At 40.0% G+C, this 17405-nt stretch overlaps 1 protein-coding gene across 1 annotated transcript in view; it reads left to right on the top strand.

Annotated features, from left to right (window-relative positions):
* The first annotated feature begins 1870 nt into the window (after window positions 1–1870).
* The window catches only part of srgap3 (SLIT-ROBO Rho GTPase activating protein 3), a 57136-nt gene continuing 41601 nt past the window's right edge, over window positions 1871–17405 (top strand). The window contains exons 1-2 of the mRNA XM_062444244.1: window positions 1871–1934; window positions 17057–17252. Of these exons, the coding sequence (XP_062300228.1) occupies window positions 1871–1934; window positions 17057–17252 (260 nt within the window). The remainder of the gene's footprint in view (window positions 1935–17056; window positions 17253–17405) is intronic.

Below are 17405 nucleotides of genomic sequence, written 5' to 3'. Positions count from 1 at the left end.
GTCCCTGGACTCCTGGATGAAAACACAACGAAGCACCTAGATGACAGTATCTGTCAGGAAACACACTCAGTCTCTGTCACTACAATGCCTTGAAAAGCTGCTTCAATTCATGATATGAATTCAGATATTCTGTTTATCATGTAACGAACACATCACTCTCATCACATAGGCATGGGTGTGGACAGTTTAATAACTTTGAGATGTTTTGCATTCCTCTTTTTTTGTGCATGTTTTCTTGATTCTACTTAACCACATTTGACATATTCATGACTTATATGCATTAAGAGATGTTTTCCTTACCTCTCTTCCATTCATTCTTGCCTCTAGGCATTTCATTTCCTTTATGTGCTTACATTGCTAAAGACATTGCTGTCTCTGATGTCATTTTTGCTGTCACACTCATCTCAAGTTGTCAGCAGCAGCCTGCAAGCAGAGAAGAAGATGTGGGGTAAACAATGGATGCAGCTAGGGCAAGAAAATGTCTCTCTCTCTCTCTCTCTCTCTCTCTCTCTCTCTCTCTCTCTCTCTCTCTCTCTCTCTCTCTCTCTCTCTCTCTCTCTCTCTCTCTCTCTCTCACACACACACACACACACACACACACACACACACACACACACACACACACATGCACACATGCACGCATGCATACACCTGTTTTCAACAAAGGAATGTGTTGCACATAGACAGCTCTTTAAAAGATAATGTCTTGTTTGTATTTGCATTGACCGCAGCAGTGTCTTTATGATTACACATCAAAGCATCAGTGGCTGATGTGTCATGCCTGAGCCATTCAACCAACAGGCTTCTCACTTGACAAATTGTCTGCTGTGGGTGTGTGACAGAGCAGCATGTCAGAGATTATCCCTCATAAACCTCTGCTAAGATTTGCCACATCCCCTAAACAGTACCCATGGTGAAAGTGATGCAGAGATAAAAATGTAAGGTTTCCATGGTGATGAAGTCTAAAGAGAGGGGACATTTTCATTATGAGGTTTATATTTACCTCTGGAAAAATATTATCATATTAAAATTGTGAGCAGCATGCCAGCAGGTAGTAGAGTAATATCTTGATGATGATGATGATGATGATGATGATGATGTGTTTTTAAATTGTGCAACAAAAAAGGTGGCAATAATCAATTCAAATAGCATAAATTAAAGGTGTGTGTGTGTGTGTGTGTGTGTGTGTGTGTGTGTTTGTGTGTTTGTGTGTGTGTGTGTGTGTGTGTGTGTGTGTTTGTACGTGTTTCTGTTTGTGTGTATGCGCATGAGGGCGGGGAGGTTGACAATATGAGGAGGCTCACGTGACAATCTTTTAAATTCCTGTTTCCCTGCAGCGCAATTTGTCAGAGCACGGATGGTGTCTGCCTTCCTCGCTTCTCGTACGCATGTCTGATCATTTTTTGGGCACTGCCACACAAGGTACAAGGATTTGACTGCTTGAAACCTTCAAGCGTCGTTCCTCTCTCCTCTTCATCATGTTGTTGTTACAGCTTTGAGCTCGCGTTTGTTTGTTTTTCCCCCCTGCTGAAGCCTTTGAGTTAACTGGTACCAGTAAGAAGGAGGAGGAGGAGGAGGACTCGGCTCCTCTGTCAGAGAAAAAAGCCCAACAGGCGCTGAGAAAAAGAGAAGAATGCAACATCTCGCCGCTGCTGCTCCAGTGGTATTTGTGCACTGATTATATCCACGATAGAAAACAGTCGGCCTGCAGGAATACAACTACACAGCTTTTGTTCCCCCCAGAGCCACTATAGAAAGGAAAACAGAAAAAAACGGAGGAGAACGCTGCAACCTCGCAAGTCGGGGATCACCACCAGAAATCTAAGAGAGCTCTCGATTTACAGGGTCTCACCCTGAAACCAGAAGAACCATGTCATCCACGAAATTCAAGAAGGATAAGGAGATCATTGCGGACTATGAGACCCAAGTGAAAGGTGCGGTGTGAATGTGTCTGTGTCCGCTCTGTGTGCATTGTCTCTGCAGAGCTTTTCCGTGCCTGACCAAGAGCCAGTGTATCAGGCTGGCCCTTGCATGTTTTGTATTTTTCTTATAAAATAGCACAATGCATCACTAACAATTAACGCACTATAGGCTATATTACAATAAAAAAATATGGCACTGATAGACTTTTGCCGGGAAATGACAGTTAACCGTGACTGTCAATCCAGTACCTTTCATGTTTGTTTTTTTCGTGTGCTCTAGTGTGTCTCTGTCATTTATTCACCTCAGAGAAGGATTTTTTGTGCTGAATGTTGATGGTAGCGTGGTTAGGATCCTGGTCCTGCAAGCTGTGTTGCCGGGTAAAATGATGCCTGTGTTGAAACCAGTGCAGGATGGAGGACTTGACTGGCTGCATTATTGCACCTCTTTCTTTCACATTGTGGGCCTGCATTTGGCTCCCTGTGGTTAGAGATGTTGAACAAATATTTGGGAGTAGCTTCATTGCAGTTGTCATATTGTTCCATGTTTGGTGGCTTCAGCTTTTATCCACAGACCTAATCACAAATAACATATCCCAAGTTCATACAGGCAGGCAGTGATTAAAGGGCGACCATACAGAGCATCCAAATAAACAATCACATGATAAGTGACAAACTGTGTAGGGTAAAAATGACTGTGCATACAAACAGAGTACACTGGTCTTGTGCAGATTTGTCTCTAAGAGGAGCTGGGGCTCAGTTTCAAGGACCTGGACCCATTACTAACACTCTCTCTTAGTGGTTTCACATGTGTTACACTTCAGGGGGCTTTAGCTGATCATCCCTCCATTCATGCACCAGTATAGACCTTTGGATGAAAGTGTGAGTAGTTGGATTTGTAGGATTGATCTACAAATGTATTCCTGTATGTGTGGACAGTCTCAGCTACTGGTCTGACTGATTTTTCCCTACTGGACTTTCTCTGCCTCTGTAATCTCAGTTTTATCTTGTTGCATGTGCTGGTCATTCAGAAAATTGTGTGAAACATGTCTTGTCTCACCCTATCAATGCCCATTTACTGTGCTGCTTTCCACTTGACTCCAGGCCATTTTTGATAATCAGTCATCAATTATTCAGCTTGGATCTGATTCTGTCGTGGGGGCAATGCTCTTGTTTCATCGTGTCATGCCCCTTTTTGCATTAGACAGGGCCCTTGAACTGTGTGAAGAGAGAGGATGTTAATTTATGGAGAAGGCAGCTTCTTTCTCATTCACAGCTGGTATGTTGTTGCATAGCCTACAGACACGGGAGGCTCTGCTGCTGACATCTACTACCTCATAACAATGGCAATGTTAGGAGTTGGACCAGGCATTGAGTGAGCCATAATGAAATTCATTGGAAATTGCACCTGTCTTATTCTGAGTTATTGCTTTATGGTTAATGTGTACATGACAGAAGGGGCCAAAAACCATCAGTGTGTCATTGAGTGGGTCATAACAAGATGGCTCAGTTGCTTTATTATACATGAGGGTTAATAAATGAGCGACAGAAAAAAAAATCAGTTGCTTTCAGCGGTAGTTTAACAATCACTTGGTTTCAGCAGCAGTTTAAAAACATAGAAGATTCCTATACATATGGGGTTTGGTTAAATGGGATAGCTGCAGGTGAGAAAGCACATCATAACTTGAAATTGTCAAAATATAGGACACATTCCTTTGTTGCAGTGTGACAAAACTACTACACAGAAATCTTAGCCCCTGCCATTAATGAATCCTTGACGACCCTTGAGGATGGCTGCCAAAGCCGAGGTCTCTGAAGGACCCTGGGAGATGGTGTTCACTTTATTTAAGCTGTTTCAGCTGGCAGATCTTGCATTAGCATGTCAATAGAGAGGGTTCATGCACTGAACAGAAGAGAGAGGCTGCCTGGCTTGGACTGTGTTCTGCAGTTAACCACTGTGTGGTTGCTGGACTGCAGGTCTGCCTTCTCCTGAAGTGTTGCTCTTGATTTTAACCGTCAGCAGCTGTTTACACTGGAGGTTCTAACACCAAAATATCATACGTCTCCAAACCCAAAACACCAGGACACGGAAGAATTGAACCCTCAGTCTTTACAGTATACAACATTGGATGCATTAATTGTGTTTTTTGGCATTTTGCCTTCACAGTATTTGAAAGTCAGTGTAGTGAGACAGGATGCAAAGGGAAGAGAGAGTGGTGTGACATGCAACAGAGATCCCTCAGCTGGGAATTGTGGTTATATGGTACGTGCTTTTAGGCCACCAGGGTGGCTAAAAGTTCAGTGGTCATAAGTTAACTAGCTGGATAGCTTTGTGAAGCACCTAGTGATTATTTTCATTCATTGCTTTCATTAAGATATATAGTCATGAAAGTTATTTTCTTGGTTACTTGTCTGAAGTCAGAAACTAGTGAAAATGCCACTTTTTCAAAAAAAACAAATTGGATGTCTACAAAAAGCTTTTGTTTTGTTTGACTAACAGTGTGAAACCCAAAGACATTCAGTTTAGTATCACATAGGAAAACCACCAAATTAATTAATTTTCAAGTTTCAGCTCCAAATTACACAAGTACATTTCAAGAGATGAGTTTGCCTAGGCAGGACCACATGAAGCCATTCATTTGATTACATTGGTCTTCTTTTTACATCTCTAAGCTGTACTGTTCTCTGACTTGAGGGACAGCAGGTTGCCGGTCCTATTGGCTGCGTTTCCTGAATCAAACTCTGCAATGAATCACTGATTCATTGTGCTTGGAGTGCAGCACGATTTGCTCCACTCTCATTTTCTGGCACACTGAAGCCTTAGTAACAGTGCTCTTTCTGCAGTGTTTTGCAGATAAATGTCAGTTTGATCAGCTTTTTCTCTTGTTGCCTTTGCCTGATATCTTATAGTATTTTTATTTGTTTGAACCATTTAGTTGAGACTGCCCTTTACATAGAGCTCATGGCCTGCATTGGTAGTCATTTCCTAGATGTAACCATTGTCTTATTCAGGCACAACCTCACCAGTCATTACTCACACGAACACCAGTACACCCACACACAGAGACAGGCATACAGACACAAACATAAATGAATTGTGTTGTGGAAAGGAAGCTCAGTTTTGACGTGATGAAAATTACGGACGACTGGAAGTGCCTTCAACTGTTTTTCCTCCAGGCTGCAAACAACTGCTCTGATCAAGGAAATGAACACAAGCAAACTGCACATGGAAATATCTGCGTGTCCTCCACACATTCACGTCAAACCATGCCAGTCACACATACACACACACACACACACACACCCTTGAGATGATACTGAAAAGGAAGCGTGGTTTTTACACCTTTGGGTTCAGGTTTCTTCTTGTTGCTCCTTGCTAGTCTCTGCCGGTTCCACTCTGCCAGACCAAATGCAAACAAGCTTAACATCCCCAGCAGACCTAATAATAACCTGAAAGTAATTTCATCAACATACATTTCTAACAAGACTGTGGGTGTTAGTACGTCCATGTCACAGGGGTTTGCATGATGTTTGAATTGTTTCCTCTAATTCTGCAGCAGATGGCAATTGTAAGTGTCTGGTGCACTTCTTAAAAGCAAGTGCCATTACAAATCATGTAATCACACACACCTTGTCATATCAGACTCGTATCAGCTTGCAGTATGTAAAGTAACAGAAGTATGATCTCAGTAAATGAGGAGTGTGGTTGTGTTTTCACAAACCACACTCCTCATAGCTTATATGAAAATAAAACTACTGCAGGTCCTATGTGTCATAAATATTCTTCCAATGACCTTAAAAAGTATTGTCGGTTTGGTTACATGCTGATGACAATGATATGAGACACTAGATATGTCTCTGTTTTTTGTTGCTGCAGGCTACAGATGGCTACTCTGCTGAGGAAGATAAATACTGAAAACTGTTCACAGTTCATGTTGTTTGTTAGAAAAGCTGCAATGATTACTGAATACAAACTATGTCTAGTGATGCCAACTATATATATATGGTATATTAATGGTATTCTATGGCTTGCTCAAATAAAGATAAAAAGCAGTCTACATTGACTCTTGTTATGATGATGGTGGGATTTGGTTACCTATTAACACCCTGCTGGGCAGCGTGAGGCTGGCAGCACAGAAACTGGCATGTTGGGAGTTGAAGAAATGGTCACACTGACTCACCGGCTGAAGATCCTCCAGCTGCCAGCTTGTTTGGCAAACCTGCTGCTGACTGAGAGAACATTTGCACAGAGAAAATCATCTACTTGCTATTTAAGCAGAATAATCTTGAGGTGGGACAGCTTGTTTATTCTGTGGTCCGATAAATGTTGGGCTTTATTCAGAGTTGGTTTGTTTGTGTGGCCTAGCAGTGACTAGTCAAAACAGTCACAAACAGGCAGCCCAAGTAGCTGTGATGCTGCTGTTTTTGAAAAAAAAGAAGAAACTTCTGAAGAATTAGTTTTTATTTGATTGTGTATTTCTCATGGCAGAGAGAGTGTAAGAGGCAATGAGAGTGTGAGTTTGTACACTGGCCACCACCCTCTTCATGTGCATATGTTAGGTACCCTGTATCTTCTAAATTATTTATATACTGAGCTAAAGATGTACAATATTTTTGTAAGGCAAGTAACAAAGCAAGTGTCACAAAAACGACAAGACATCCACCTGTCCTTACCCCTTTAGAAAACAACATATTCATATCAATCTGGACTTGCATCATGCCCTCTGCTGCTTTAAGAGGCCGTCATATAAAAGAGTTTAGCCTCAGAGTTCTCTTGACTTGCAGACTCTCGTCTCTGAAAACTCAGCTTTATGAATGCAGCTGCCGGTTGATAAATTGAGAGTTTGTTCTGTCCCTTTCACAAGGGTTCAGGAGATAATCAGCTTTTCATGAAGCGGGTGATCTGCCAGGCATAGATTATCATTTAGCACAGTCAACAGTATTTTTTTGGTTTGTGTGCCGGCACTGATGAAGTAGACAAAGATCCATTTAAACAGAAAAAAACACTTTAGTTTCTTGGTTATTTAGTACCAGTTGGTGCATGATTTCATTTCTCATTTCATTCAGTCCTGCTCTGCTGAAAGAATTTCAATCGACACTGTCGGGAAAAGTGTATCTTTCGACAGCATGATTCTTAGTCCAGTAATGCACTGTTGTTTGCTGGAGGGGGGCACGAGTCTAGTCATAGGACTGTAACACTTACATTTCACAAAGCAACAATCTTTATTTGGAAGAGTCTTTAAATGAACAGTTATTGAATGAATACTTTTGATTGCAGTAACAAGAATATATAACAAAAAGATTAAATTAAAGGTGTGCTCTTATGAATTTATGTTTACTTAAGTTGTGAAGATACAGTTCGTCCTCAGATGTGCATAGAGGTGTTACTGTGGTTGAGTGGATGAGTTTTCGAAATCATGCAGCAATGTCTTTTTTTATTTTTATTGCATGTGCCAATCGACTTGGAGTGTTTGGGTTCAGTCACTTTATAACCTGGCATTATGTTGGTAGTATCAGTGTGCTTTGTGTACATCCAAGGACAAAAAACGTCTTGAGAGGTTGTTAAATTTTAACAAGAGTCCATTTGAAAGTTTACAAAATGCAATGATTTCAAACCTGTTGTTTAGTATGTAAGGATTGAGACTGTACTGTATGTCATAACATGCCCCTGGAAGTTTCTAGAGGCAACTAGTAAAGCCCAACAATGTAAAACAGGTGAATGACTGTCAGTTCAGTTGCTCCCATTATTTCTAAAATCGCAATTGCAGATATTTAAACATGCAGCAAATGTTGCTGTTAGAGAGATGAGCAAGTGAAAGGAAATTATACCATTATTTGCCTGTCTTACGCAACATTTATCAATGATGCAAAAAAAGCAAAAAATAAAAAGTCTTATGATAAAGAACTTCCTACTGTGTGAGAGACAGGAAATAGGGCTATTGTGCAAAAATAACTAAAATGAGACAAATGAGAAAAAGTCACTATTTGAAGTAATTAGTTGAGTCCATAGTGCAGGCCTGGGACCTGCTAGATTAACTTTATTATGTACCACTGAAGCACATGTCCCACAATACACTGCAGATAATTAAAGAGTGTACCTATTTGCAGCTCACAATTCCCTTTTACCCTCCACTGACAGTTGAAATAGAACCATATGTGGCACAGGCTCAGTAGTTATTAGGAGCACAAAACTGTGTTTTTTTTTTTTATATCACTGTTAATGAGTTGTTTACGTTTGACTTGAAACAAATTAGTATTTTCATTGTAAACTTCCAATATTTTTCCCAATTAATTGTTTGGTGTCAGAAATGTCAGAGTGCACAATGCAGTTTTCATACAGTCCCAAGGTGACAGTCTAAAACTTTTATACTTATATACTTTTATTTTAAGTTTACTATCATTTAAAACACGGAAAAGTAACAAAACTTTACAGTTGAAAAGCTGCAACTAGTCATTGCATTGCTTTTCATCTAGTCAAACTACTTCAACTATCAATCAGTTATTAAAATAGCTGGGATTATTTCTCTGTGGATTAAGTAATTGATTAATCGACAAATTGTTTCAGCTGTAGTTTCTCTCCTAAAATTCTAGTGTATGATGTCTCTACAACGTGAACCAGAATAACGTAACTAAAAATCAACCTAAAACCTGCAAAAAATAAGGGGCTCCTGTGGTTGTGACTCACCAGATGGTATCACCAAAGGCAAAAAAGCTCTCTCAGTCCTTTTTCAGCTGAACTGTGGTCACAGTCTCACCTACTGTCAGCCAGTGAGGAGCTGATCTTGTAACTGATCTTGTTTCCATTTAGCTGTTGTCACAGAGGCCCACAAACCATATATCAGATAAAGCTAAATGTGTTTGGAGGTGCATTTCTAAATACCACACGCAATATTATTTTAATCTGATGCAATTCGTGTTCTGAGGGAAATGGTTTGATCAGATGCTGATGCACTGTGATTACCAGCTTCTTTCACACATTTGCTCTATGTCTCGTTGCATACTCTCGCACGTGCCTTGACACTCATTGCTGCCACCTATCCACATCCATCAGACTCCATCTCCTTTCCAATAAGCTGTTCCCCCAGGGACTGGTGCACGCCCGTGTTGCCATGGAGACACCTCTCAGCCCGGCCCTGCAGAGCTGGATCCTGGATACAGCAGTGACGGACAGCTACACACATAAGGGCGTGTTTCTGGTTTGTGGCTCGTGCTCAGGCGTCCCTGAACATCAGGCTCATAGAACGTGCTGACGTGATGACGATATCAGGCACCAGAGAGAAAATCAATGTGAAAGAGAGCGACGAGGAAGTCTGGGATCATTTTACTTCTCTTGCATTGTGAAGCATAGCGACAATGTATATTTGATTTTATTGTCATTATAAGTTGACTGTATTCCTTCAAAGCAGTGCGGTTCATGGTTAATTACAGTTTAGGTTGATTTAATGAGCAGTCTGGTGGTTTATCATCAAGCTTGTTATCATTTTTTTTTTGAAAATTCTGAAACACACAGAAGCTTTGAAAGTAATGCACAATTCAAGCTTGTTTTAGGAACATTTTTGCAGTCTAGTCCTGCACTGATTTTTAGTTTGACAGAACATCCAGTCAAGAATCCGATAAACCATCAGATAATTAGGAAGGGAGGATTAGGAGTGAGGGATGACCCAGAGAATGACAGCTGACATCTTGCTGTAGAACACACCATCAGCTCACCTCTGCTCAGCTAATGATTGGTCTAAGGTCCTGTTGTCTTATCTTCAAGTACATGTGCTGCAGCAGTCAGAGCTAATGAGGGAACAGGCGAGATAGAGACAGACAAAGAAGAACCTGTGCTGACATCAGGAGCATGTCCTTATGAATCCAAAATTGCATTAATCATTAGGGGATTAAAAAAAAAGAGAAGTGGGAGATTAGTTCAGTGACTGGAACTTGTATTATGAGACTCAGAATGAGGGACAGAGTGAATTAAGGTCTGTATAAAGGTTGCATTTGTCTGCGTGTCTGCTTTTCATGTGAATTTGGCTCTGCAGTGTCGAGAACAGATACTGCAGAGCTGAGTTGAGGATTAGGTTAGTGAATTTAGCTCGGAGTTGCTTTTGTCTGGTGTGTGAGTGTGTCGACAGTACATACTGTGTGTGTCCTACTGCATGGTGATGTAAACACCCAAGGACATCATTTTTAAAGTGTTTAATACCTTCTTGAAGTTGGTTATGATTTATAATTTGACCCCATTACACAAAGACATGTCGTTCTTCTACACATAGTGTAGCAATATCCAGTGCTGTTAAAAAGCACAAAGTGGAATCTGTGCTAACTTAAATGTACAGTAGCTGTCAAAACTTTGGAAAAGATCTTCCCATTCCCTTGAATGAGAAAGTGTATCCAAATTCTGACTGATGCTGTATACCAAACATGGCTAAAATGATTTGCAGAGAGGATACATGTACCGTGAAACCCCACCATATGTGAGATCATATTTTAGTGTTGTTACCCTGCTGTGATGTGAACCATTTCTCCTGCTGCCCTGTACAGCCCAGCTTCCCTTTCTGCCCTCAGGATGCTCTGCAGAAAATCCCTCAGCTCCCTCATTCATTGCACTCCAATTTTATATCGGCTTCATTGCGTCAAGATGTCACGTGGTCCTCGTCCTAAACAGGCAGGCTTGCAATAAAATGCTGCACCATTGCATCGCCACGGGTGTCCTGAACTGACTTCAGGGAGAGGCATGGGTTCTATTCTTATAAAATAATAAGTGATATATTGTTCTCAGCTCATAAATGTGTCTGCATCCTGCTAGGAATGCATGAGAGGTTATAATACTTCAAGTGCTGAATATTATAATTTGAATCAGTTTGCCTTTTTCTAATCAGGTTGAACATTTGTTGTGCATTGAGCTGCTGATGTCTGGAAGGGGAAACAAGCTTAATATTACAGATATTGTAAGTTCTTTGTTTAGAAGAAACTTGACCCAGTGTATTTTTAGCATCACCCCTTGTAGACTAGAAAGTTGGCTGTTTCATCCATCACTAAGAACAGAAGCTATGATCAGCTTGTGTTCATGTAAGTTACAATTGATTTTAACAGTGGGGAATGAAGAATCAAAATATCAATAACAAATTTTAAACCACCCCTGCAGTAAAATTGGGTATAAAAATAGATTCTTACATACATTGCGATGCGAATGTTTACAATTTTGCATCAACACTTATGTCAAAAATTGATTTTCGAAAAGTCAGTTACTAACGAAATTTTGACAGAAGAAAGAAGGAGGAACTTGACTGCAAGTGCAGTGTAGCAACTGGAGTGCAGTGCAGCAACTGGACAGTCCACAGTGCGCACTTTCAGTTCATCTTGAAAAAAGGCAGCGGTTGAATAAATGACTAAACCATCACCTTTGAAGACTAACGTGAAATGTGCTGTGAACACTTTACTGTTGTCACTCAGAGACTAACGTTGGCAAAGCAGAGTCGCAAACTCCAGCAGTAACAAATGAGATGGGCTGACCATTGTACACTGTAGCATTAAACAATGCAAACCAGATCTGAGGTGAAGACAGTAACTTGGTGCTCAATCTGTTTCACGTGAAAACCCTGCGCCCACTCAGCATCTTGGACAGCAATGTTTTTCCTCAGAGCTAACAGTGCAGCTCTCCAGAGGCTGCTCTCCACTGCCCCCTTTTGACTCCTTTTCTATTCAAGAATCGATTCTAAGTCGAATTGGACAAAGAATCTGAATCAAATCAAATCGGGAGATTTCCAAATATCCCCACAGTATAATCTACTTTTCTGATTTCCATGCGCATGCAACCAACCAAGACATATTTTTGCTATAATATCTTAATAACAAATTATATTGGGTGGAGTGTCATTCCAGTAAGATTTTTATTACATTCAGCCTGAACCTTGGTTCCAAACATTAAATCTTTCTATGCCAGCTGCAATCATTGCCAGACCCATCACGATGTTCTGCTGTAACACAGCTGCCAATACAGGAATTTGTCTGTAAGGGTCAAAGTTCAGGGCTCTCTGACATCCTACCATTGTTTTCAGAGGTTTTCCTGTTCTGTGAGGAGAGTTGTTCACTGTACATTTAATTCCTGTCCCTAAACGATGTAGGAGAAATGACGTTGCAGAGCAGGTGTCCAGTGGAAGGGGCAAGGCACTTATAATGACGATTTATAGACTCAAGGTTGGAAATGTAAAGTCTCTGCCATGAATTTATACTGCTGCTCTCATAATATGTCATAATGAACTTGTTGTAACATGAAAGCAACAGGAATAAACCTGCCTGTCCAGAACGTTAAAGGATAATCAGACTCTCTTGTGATCTAAAACTGATCTGTATCTTGACGTGATGTTGATGTGAATAGCGAACGACATCTTACAAATAAAATTGTTCACGCTACAGGTACACTTTCAACCAATTAAACACATTTTCCTGTATCCCAACAATACAGAATTGATAATGATGAATTGTTACGAACAAATGTACTTTGATCCCAGGTGTTCTATTACTTAGATTACGCAAAAATTAATCCGTGATTACTTATCATTAATCATTCGTAGTGTTCCAGAAAACCACTGATTAGAAATGTTATTGGATTAATGCAGCTGTCAGGATTTCTTTTTTGCTTCTGCTGAGCATCATTTGCAGGTTTAGAGGGAAATGTGCTTAATTATTTTAAAGTTCTTATATCAAACTGTTCAGAAGCATTTTTTACTTATGGGAAATACATAAGTGACAGAAAACAATGTTTTTACAACTCAGAAAGCTTATTTCATTGCATATATCTTAACAAGTAACAGCAGGTCCATATTAAGCTCAATTTAACCAACAAAAATCACATTTTATTAAAGTGTCTTCACACATTCTGGCCATCCAAGTTGAGGCTGTTTGAAAGATTTAAAAGGATAAATTTATCCTTCAAAAAAACATTTTGGCCTTCATTTGTATGATCCCACCAGAGCTTTACCATATTTCAGCTGCTGCAGTCCCATTCTCCCTTTTCCCCATCAGCTTTTTTTGTCTGAAGATAACCCCCACCTCTTTTCTCAAAAAAGAAAAAAAAAAGCAGATGGCTCCATCTCTAAATAGAGGCACAACACACAGTACGTCTGCCAACAGATAATAGCTGTGTGTTTAATCAAGCTACAACTTGCTCACTTTGAATTAGAAGAATTAGAACAATTGCACCTGTACTGGGAGTACTTGCCTATACATAAACCCTGCAACATTATATTCACAAGCATCGTTTGAAATGCTAATTTATTTCTCAAATTAAAGATCAACAGCTTCAAATGAGCCCTTGCTTTAATATCGGACTGCTTTGCCCTCAAACAAAGGGCTGTGCTGTAAGTTAAATAGTTAAACTGGCAGACAGACATCATTTTTCATTCAATTCAATTTCATTAAATCAGTAAGGTTTATTAATTTTTCTGAACATTGCATGTGTAATTTTATTAAGAGGCCCACATGGGAAAAAATGCTTTGGCATATTAGCTCCGATATATTTTTGTTCTTAAACCAAGAAAACCAGAACAGCTGAAAGTGGGGCATCCATGTTGTGTTTAAACAGAAATGTGTGGGTTCAAAGCCTTTTTACGTACATGTCAGGAAGTTAGTATGGTAAGGAGGGTGGGTGTTCAGCATACATTTATACTTGCTTAAATATTATACAGATAGTATAGAGGGAGAAATGTCTCTAATATCAAACAGGATGGTTTGAAAAAGCTATCACCCTTGAATGTAGTAAAGGTTTGTTGCATGTCACAATACTGGCTGAGTGCCTTGCTGCTCGTTATGTACTCTATATACACTGATCTTTTTATTCTCTTCACTTGGTAGCAAATCAGAGTAGAAACCAGTTATGGATCTCTGACATATTTCCTTCTTTAATGGTGTAATAATAGTGTGCAGTGCATGTTTTGATGGTGTTCAAAAAGATAAACAACCATCTTCACTTTTACTGCAGACATACATTCACAGAATTCCTCCTCCTTGCAGATTGAAAAAGAGCTACAATGGGGTCCCTCACTTTGAATAAACCACAACGAATGAAGCCACTGACAGAGCTGGGAATATTTAGGGAATAATTCTCCAACTGCTCATGGTTTCTCAGAGGGAAGGGTACGCTTCTGGTGTATGTGACCTATTTTTCCAAACTCGTCTGTCAAATGCAGAGCTGCAGCTGGTGGTACAGAGTTCCCTTTTTGTGAAAGACTGTTTTCAGAAGTCCTCCCTGTCACTCATGCACATCGGCATAACATTTTCCTTGGCTCGCCTGCTGTGGCACTGTGTCACTCTTAAAAAAGAAAAAAGAAAATCTAAACAAAATCATTGCAAACAGGGAACAAGCAAGACATTCCTGACGGGACTGAAGCGGCATCCCTGCTCTCTGGTTCAGGCCTCCCACAAAAACTGAGCTTTAAGCCCTTCAGAGCTGGGAGGGAGAGGGAGGCCCCTGGATAAAAGGGAGGGCTGGGACAATGGTTAACCACAGAGTGAAGCATGACGCTTGAGGCTGAAGCCAGGCGGCACGACATCACAAGGAGAAAAAAGGCTCCCCCTGCACAACATCACTGTTTCAGTTCAAATGACAAGCTTCCTCAGCAGTCAGAGGCTGCATATATCCACGATGAGGGTTTGGCTGACCAAATTACACCCTCAACCGCATGGAAACACAGTCTGTGTCACTCCTGTGGTTTTACCATTCAGTCAGCAGCTCATCAGTCTGGCAGAAGGTTGCTAACATGGCTCAGATATGTACAAAATCTCTTCGTAGTCCTTGTTTTTTTAAGTTATTACTTGCAATAATTCATGTTGTAACACACAGATGTTGCAACATGCAGTGACTTATTGTTAGGAAGTTCTTTTTTTCTGCTCTGCACTTGAATTGCCCATGAATACACTATTCTGGTAGATTTTTAAGGCACTGTAATTTCAACTGCTTGTCCATGTAGACCTTTTAAAGAAAGAAAGAAATGCAAAAATACAGAAAAAGTAATTTTGAGTGGAGAAAAATGTACTTGAATGAGCAGGCTGAATAAACTGTGTGTAAACAGAGTATAGTGTTGTAATTACTAAGAAATACATGCCTTTGTTTTTGAGGTTTGATCATAGGGAAAACATTGAGAGCATGCTTCCACAAGGGGTGAAGCCACTGCTGGCTGTGCTTTAATCTTTCATTTATGTCAGTTAATTCTCCTTCTAGAGTTGACTTGAATTTGAGGTTTTTATATGACAGTAAAAAGATTTCTATGTTCGTGATCAAAAACATTCTTGGTTTCTAATAAAGGATGCTCATTAGTTCAGGAGGTTTCCTTCCTCTTGAGAAGTGACACCACTCATCCTGTTTACTGAAGCTCTTTCCAGCAGGCTTTGTGTTTGTTCTGCAAAATAGGCCTTTCTCTGTTTCTGAGTCGAGGCATCATTGCTGCTGATGACAGCACTACAAAGACGAATCAGGTTTCTCTCATGGGTTCCCACTGGCATGGAGGATCTGCTGTCTGTCTGGCAGCATCAGGTTCCTCTCAAGGAGAAATGTTACTCTACTACAGTGTTCGTTTTGAGCGGGGGAGTGCATTAGTTTCTCATTAAATCACTTTTGAGCTATCAGTATGTCTACAGTGTAGATACTTATGAGAGGTCAGACACACAGGTCATCTTAATGGCTTGGCATGGAGTGGCACTGGCTATTCTCACTCTAATCCAGAGGCTTTTTGTTGCTGCTTGTCTGAGGTAGTGTAAAGAAATGTTTCACTATAAATACTACAATTAAAAAATATACTGTAAAACTATACATGATTAACCCTAACCCTGCTTGGTATAAATAGGATGGGTAATTTGTAATATGTAACTGTGTCATTTTTAGCACTTACAATTAGCACACTAAAGAAGCTCAAGCCGTTCACATTATTCTTTGTAGTTGCACAAACTGGACACAGTCCTATGTTATGTTTAAAAATGTATCTCAAAGGAATAGTTCAACATTTTGGGAAATACACTTTGCTAGATGAAAAGATCAATACCACTCTCATACGTGTGAAAAAAGGAGAAAGGCTTTGCATCCAGTGCTTAGATCTGGAAGCACTGGCAGCTGTTGAACATGTTGTCAAAAAAAAGATAAACCAGAAATATTCAGACAACAACAATCTTTTATTAACACTGATATGAGCTACTGTACATGTTTCACTCAGTGCTTCATAAGCTTCATTATGGATTATTTTAAGTCATCGTGAGGTTGCCATGCAACCAAATGAGAATCAAGGAAGTCACAGTTTCTGGCAAAGAAAGTCTGGCACTTCATGTCCTAAGAAACCACAACTTTACTTCACTTTTTGTACAGATTAAACAAACATGAAATGTATTAGTTTCTAATCTAAGAGGTACTGGTAATCTTTGTATCCAGGCTAGCTGTCCACAGTCTTAATGCTAAACTCTAGCTTCATATTGACCCAACAGGTATGAGAATAGCATCAGTGTTCTCATACTTGGCAAACAAAAAGCAAATAATCATCTTTCCCAAAATATCAAACTATTCCTTAAAACATTTCCAAAGCTTAAACCTGCTACAGGTAGTGTGTTATACAGTATCAATAAATAACTGCTGTAAACAACTATATTAATGTGAGGACTAGCTGACACCATCATTCACTGCACTACCTTTTACTACACTGTGGTACATTTCAGATTAACATAGGTTTAGTATTGATCATTGATCATTTTAAATATTTATTTGTTGTGAAGCATCATCAAAAGCCTAAAGAAACAAACTGAAATCTATAACATTTGCAACAGGGTTCATTTGAACAGTATCACTAACAATAACACTGGTGATAAATACAGCCCCCATTTCATCTAAACCACAGTAATCTTACCTTGGTATCACTATAAGTTTATGATATGGTTTAGTAATGTTGTAAAGTGTCTCTAAAATGACAATTCAAAAACCAATTCCTGCAACTTGATATAAATGTGGGAGACAGATACCTGAGAAAAACACTCAAATTGTCTGTTGGGCAAACAATGATATAATACACTTCATGATAACGCTGTGCAATGTCAGGTTGTTTTAGGGCATGCTGTGACAGCAGAGTAAACAGTTGACTTATACCATTTTTGTTTGGTGTTTTGATTGACAGAGATCCGTAACCAGCTGGTGGAGCAGTTCAAATGCTTGGAGCAACAGTCTGAGTCTCGTATCCAGCTGCTGCAGGACCTGCAGGAGTTCTTCCGGCGCAAAGCAGAGATTGAACTGGAATACTCCCGCAGCTTAGAGAAACTGGCCGAGAGGTTCTCCTCCAAGATCCGTAGTTCCAGGGAACACCAACAGTTCAAGTAAGTTCCTCTCGCGGCAGAGTTAAAATGCATGCATGTAAAAATCCCAAATTGGTCCCAAATCAAAGGGATCTGTAGGCCAAGTGGCTTTATCCCCCTCTAAACATCTTATTGTTTATAACCTGACTGAGCCCTGCTGCTAATCACACTGCC

Source organism: Scomber scombrus, chromosome 3, assembly GCF_963691925.1.
Source record: "Scomber scombrus chromosome 3, fScoSco1.1, whole genome shotgun sequence".
Lineage (NCBI taxonomy): Eukaryota > Metazoa > Chordata > Actinopteri > Scombriformes > Scombridae > Scomber > Scomber scombrus.
This window is presented reverse-complemented; position numbering and strand designations above follow the sequence as displayed.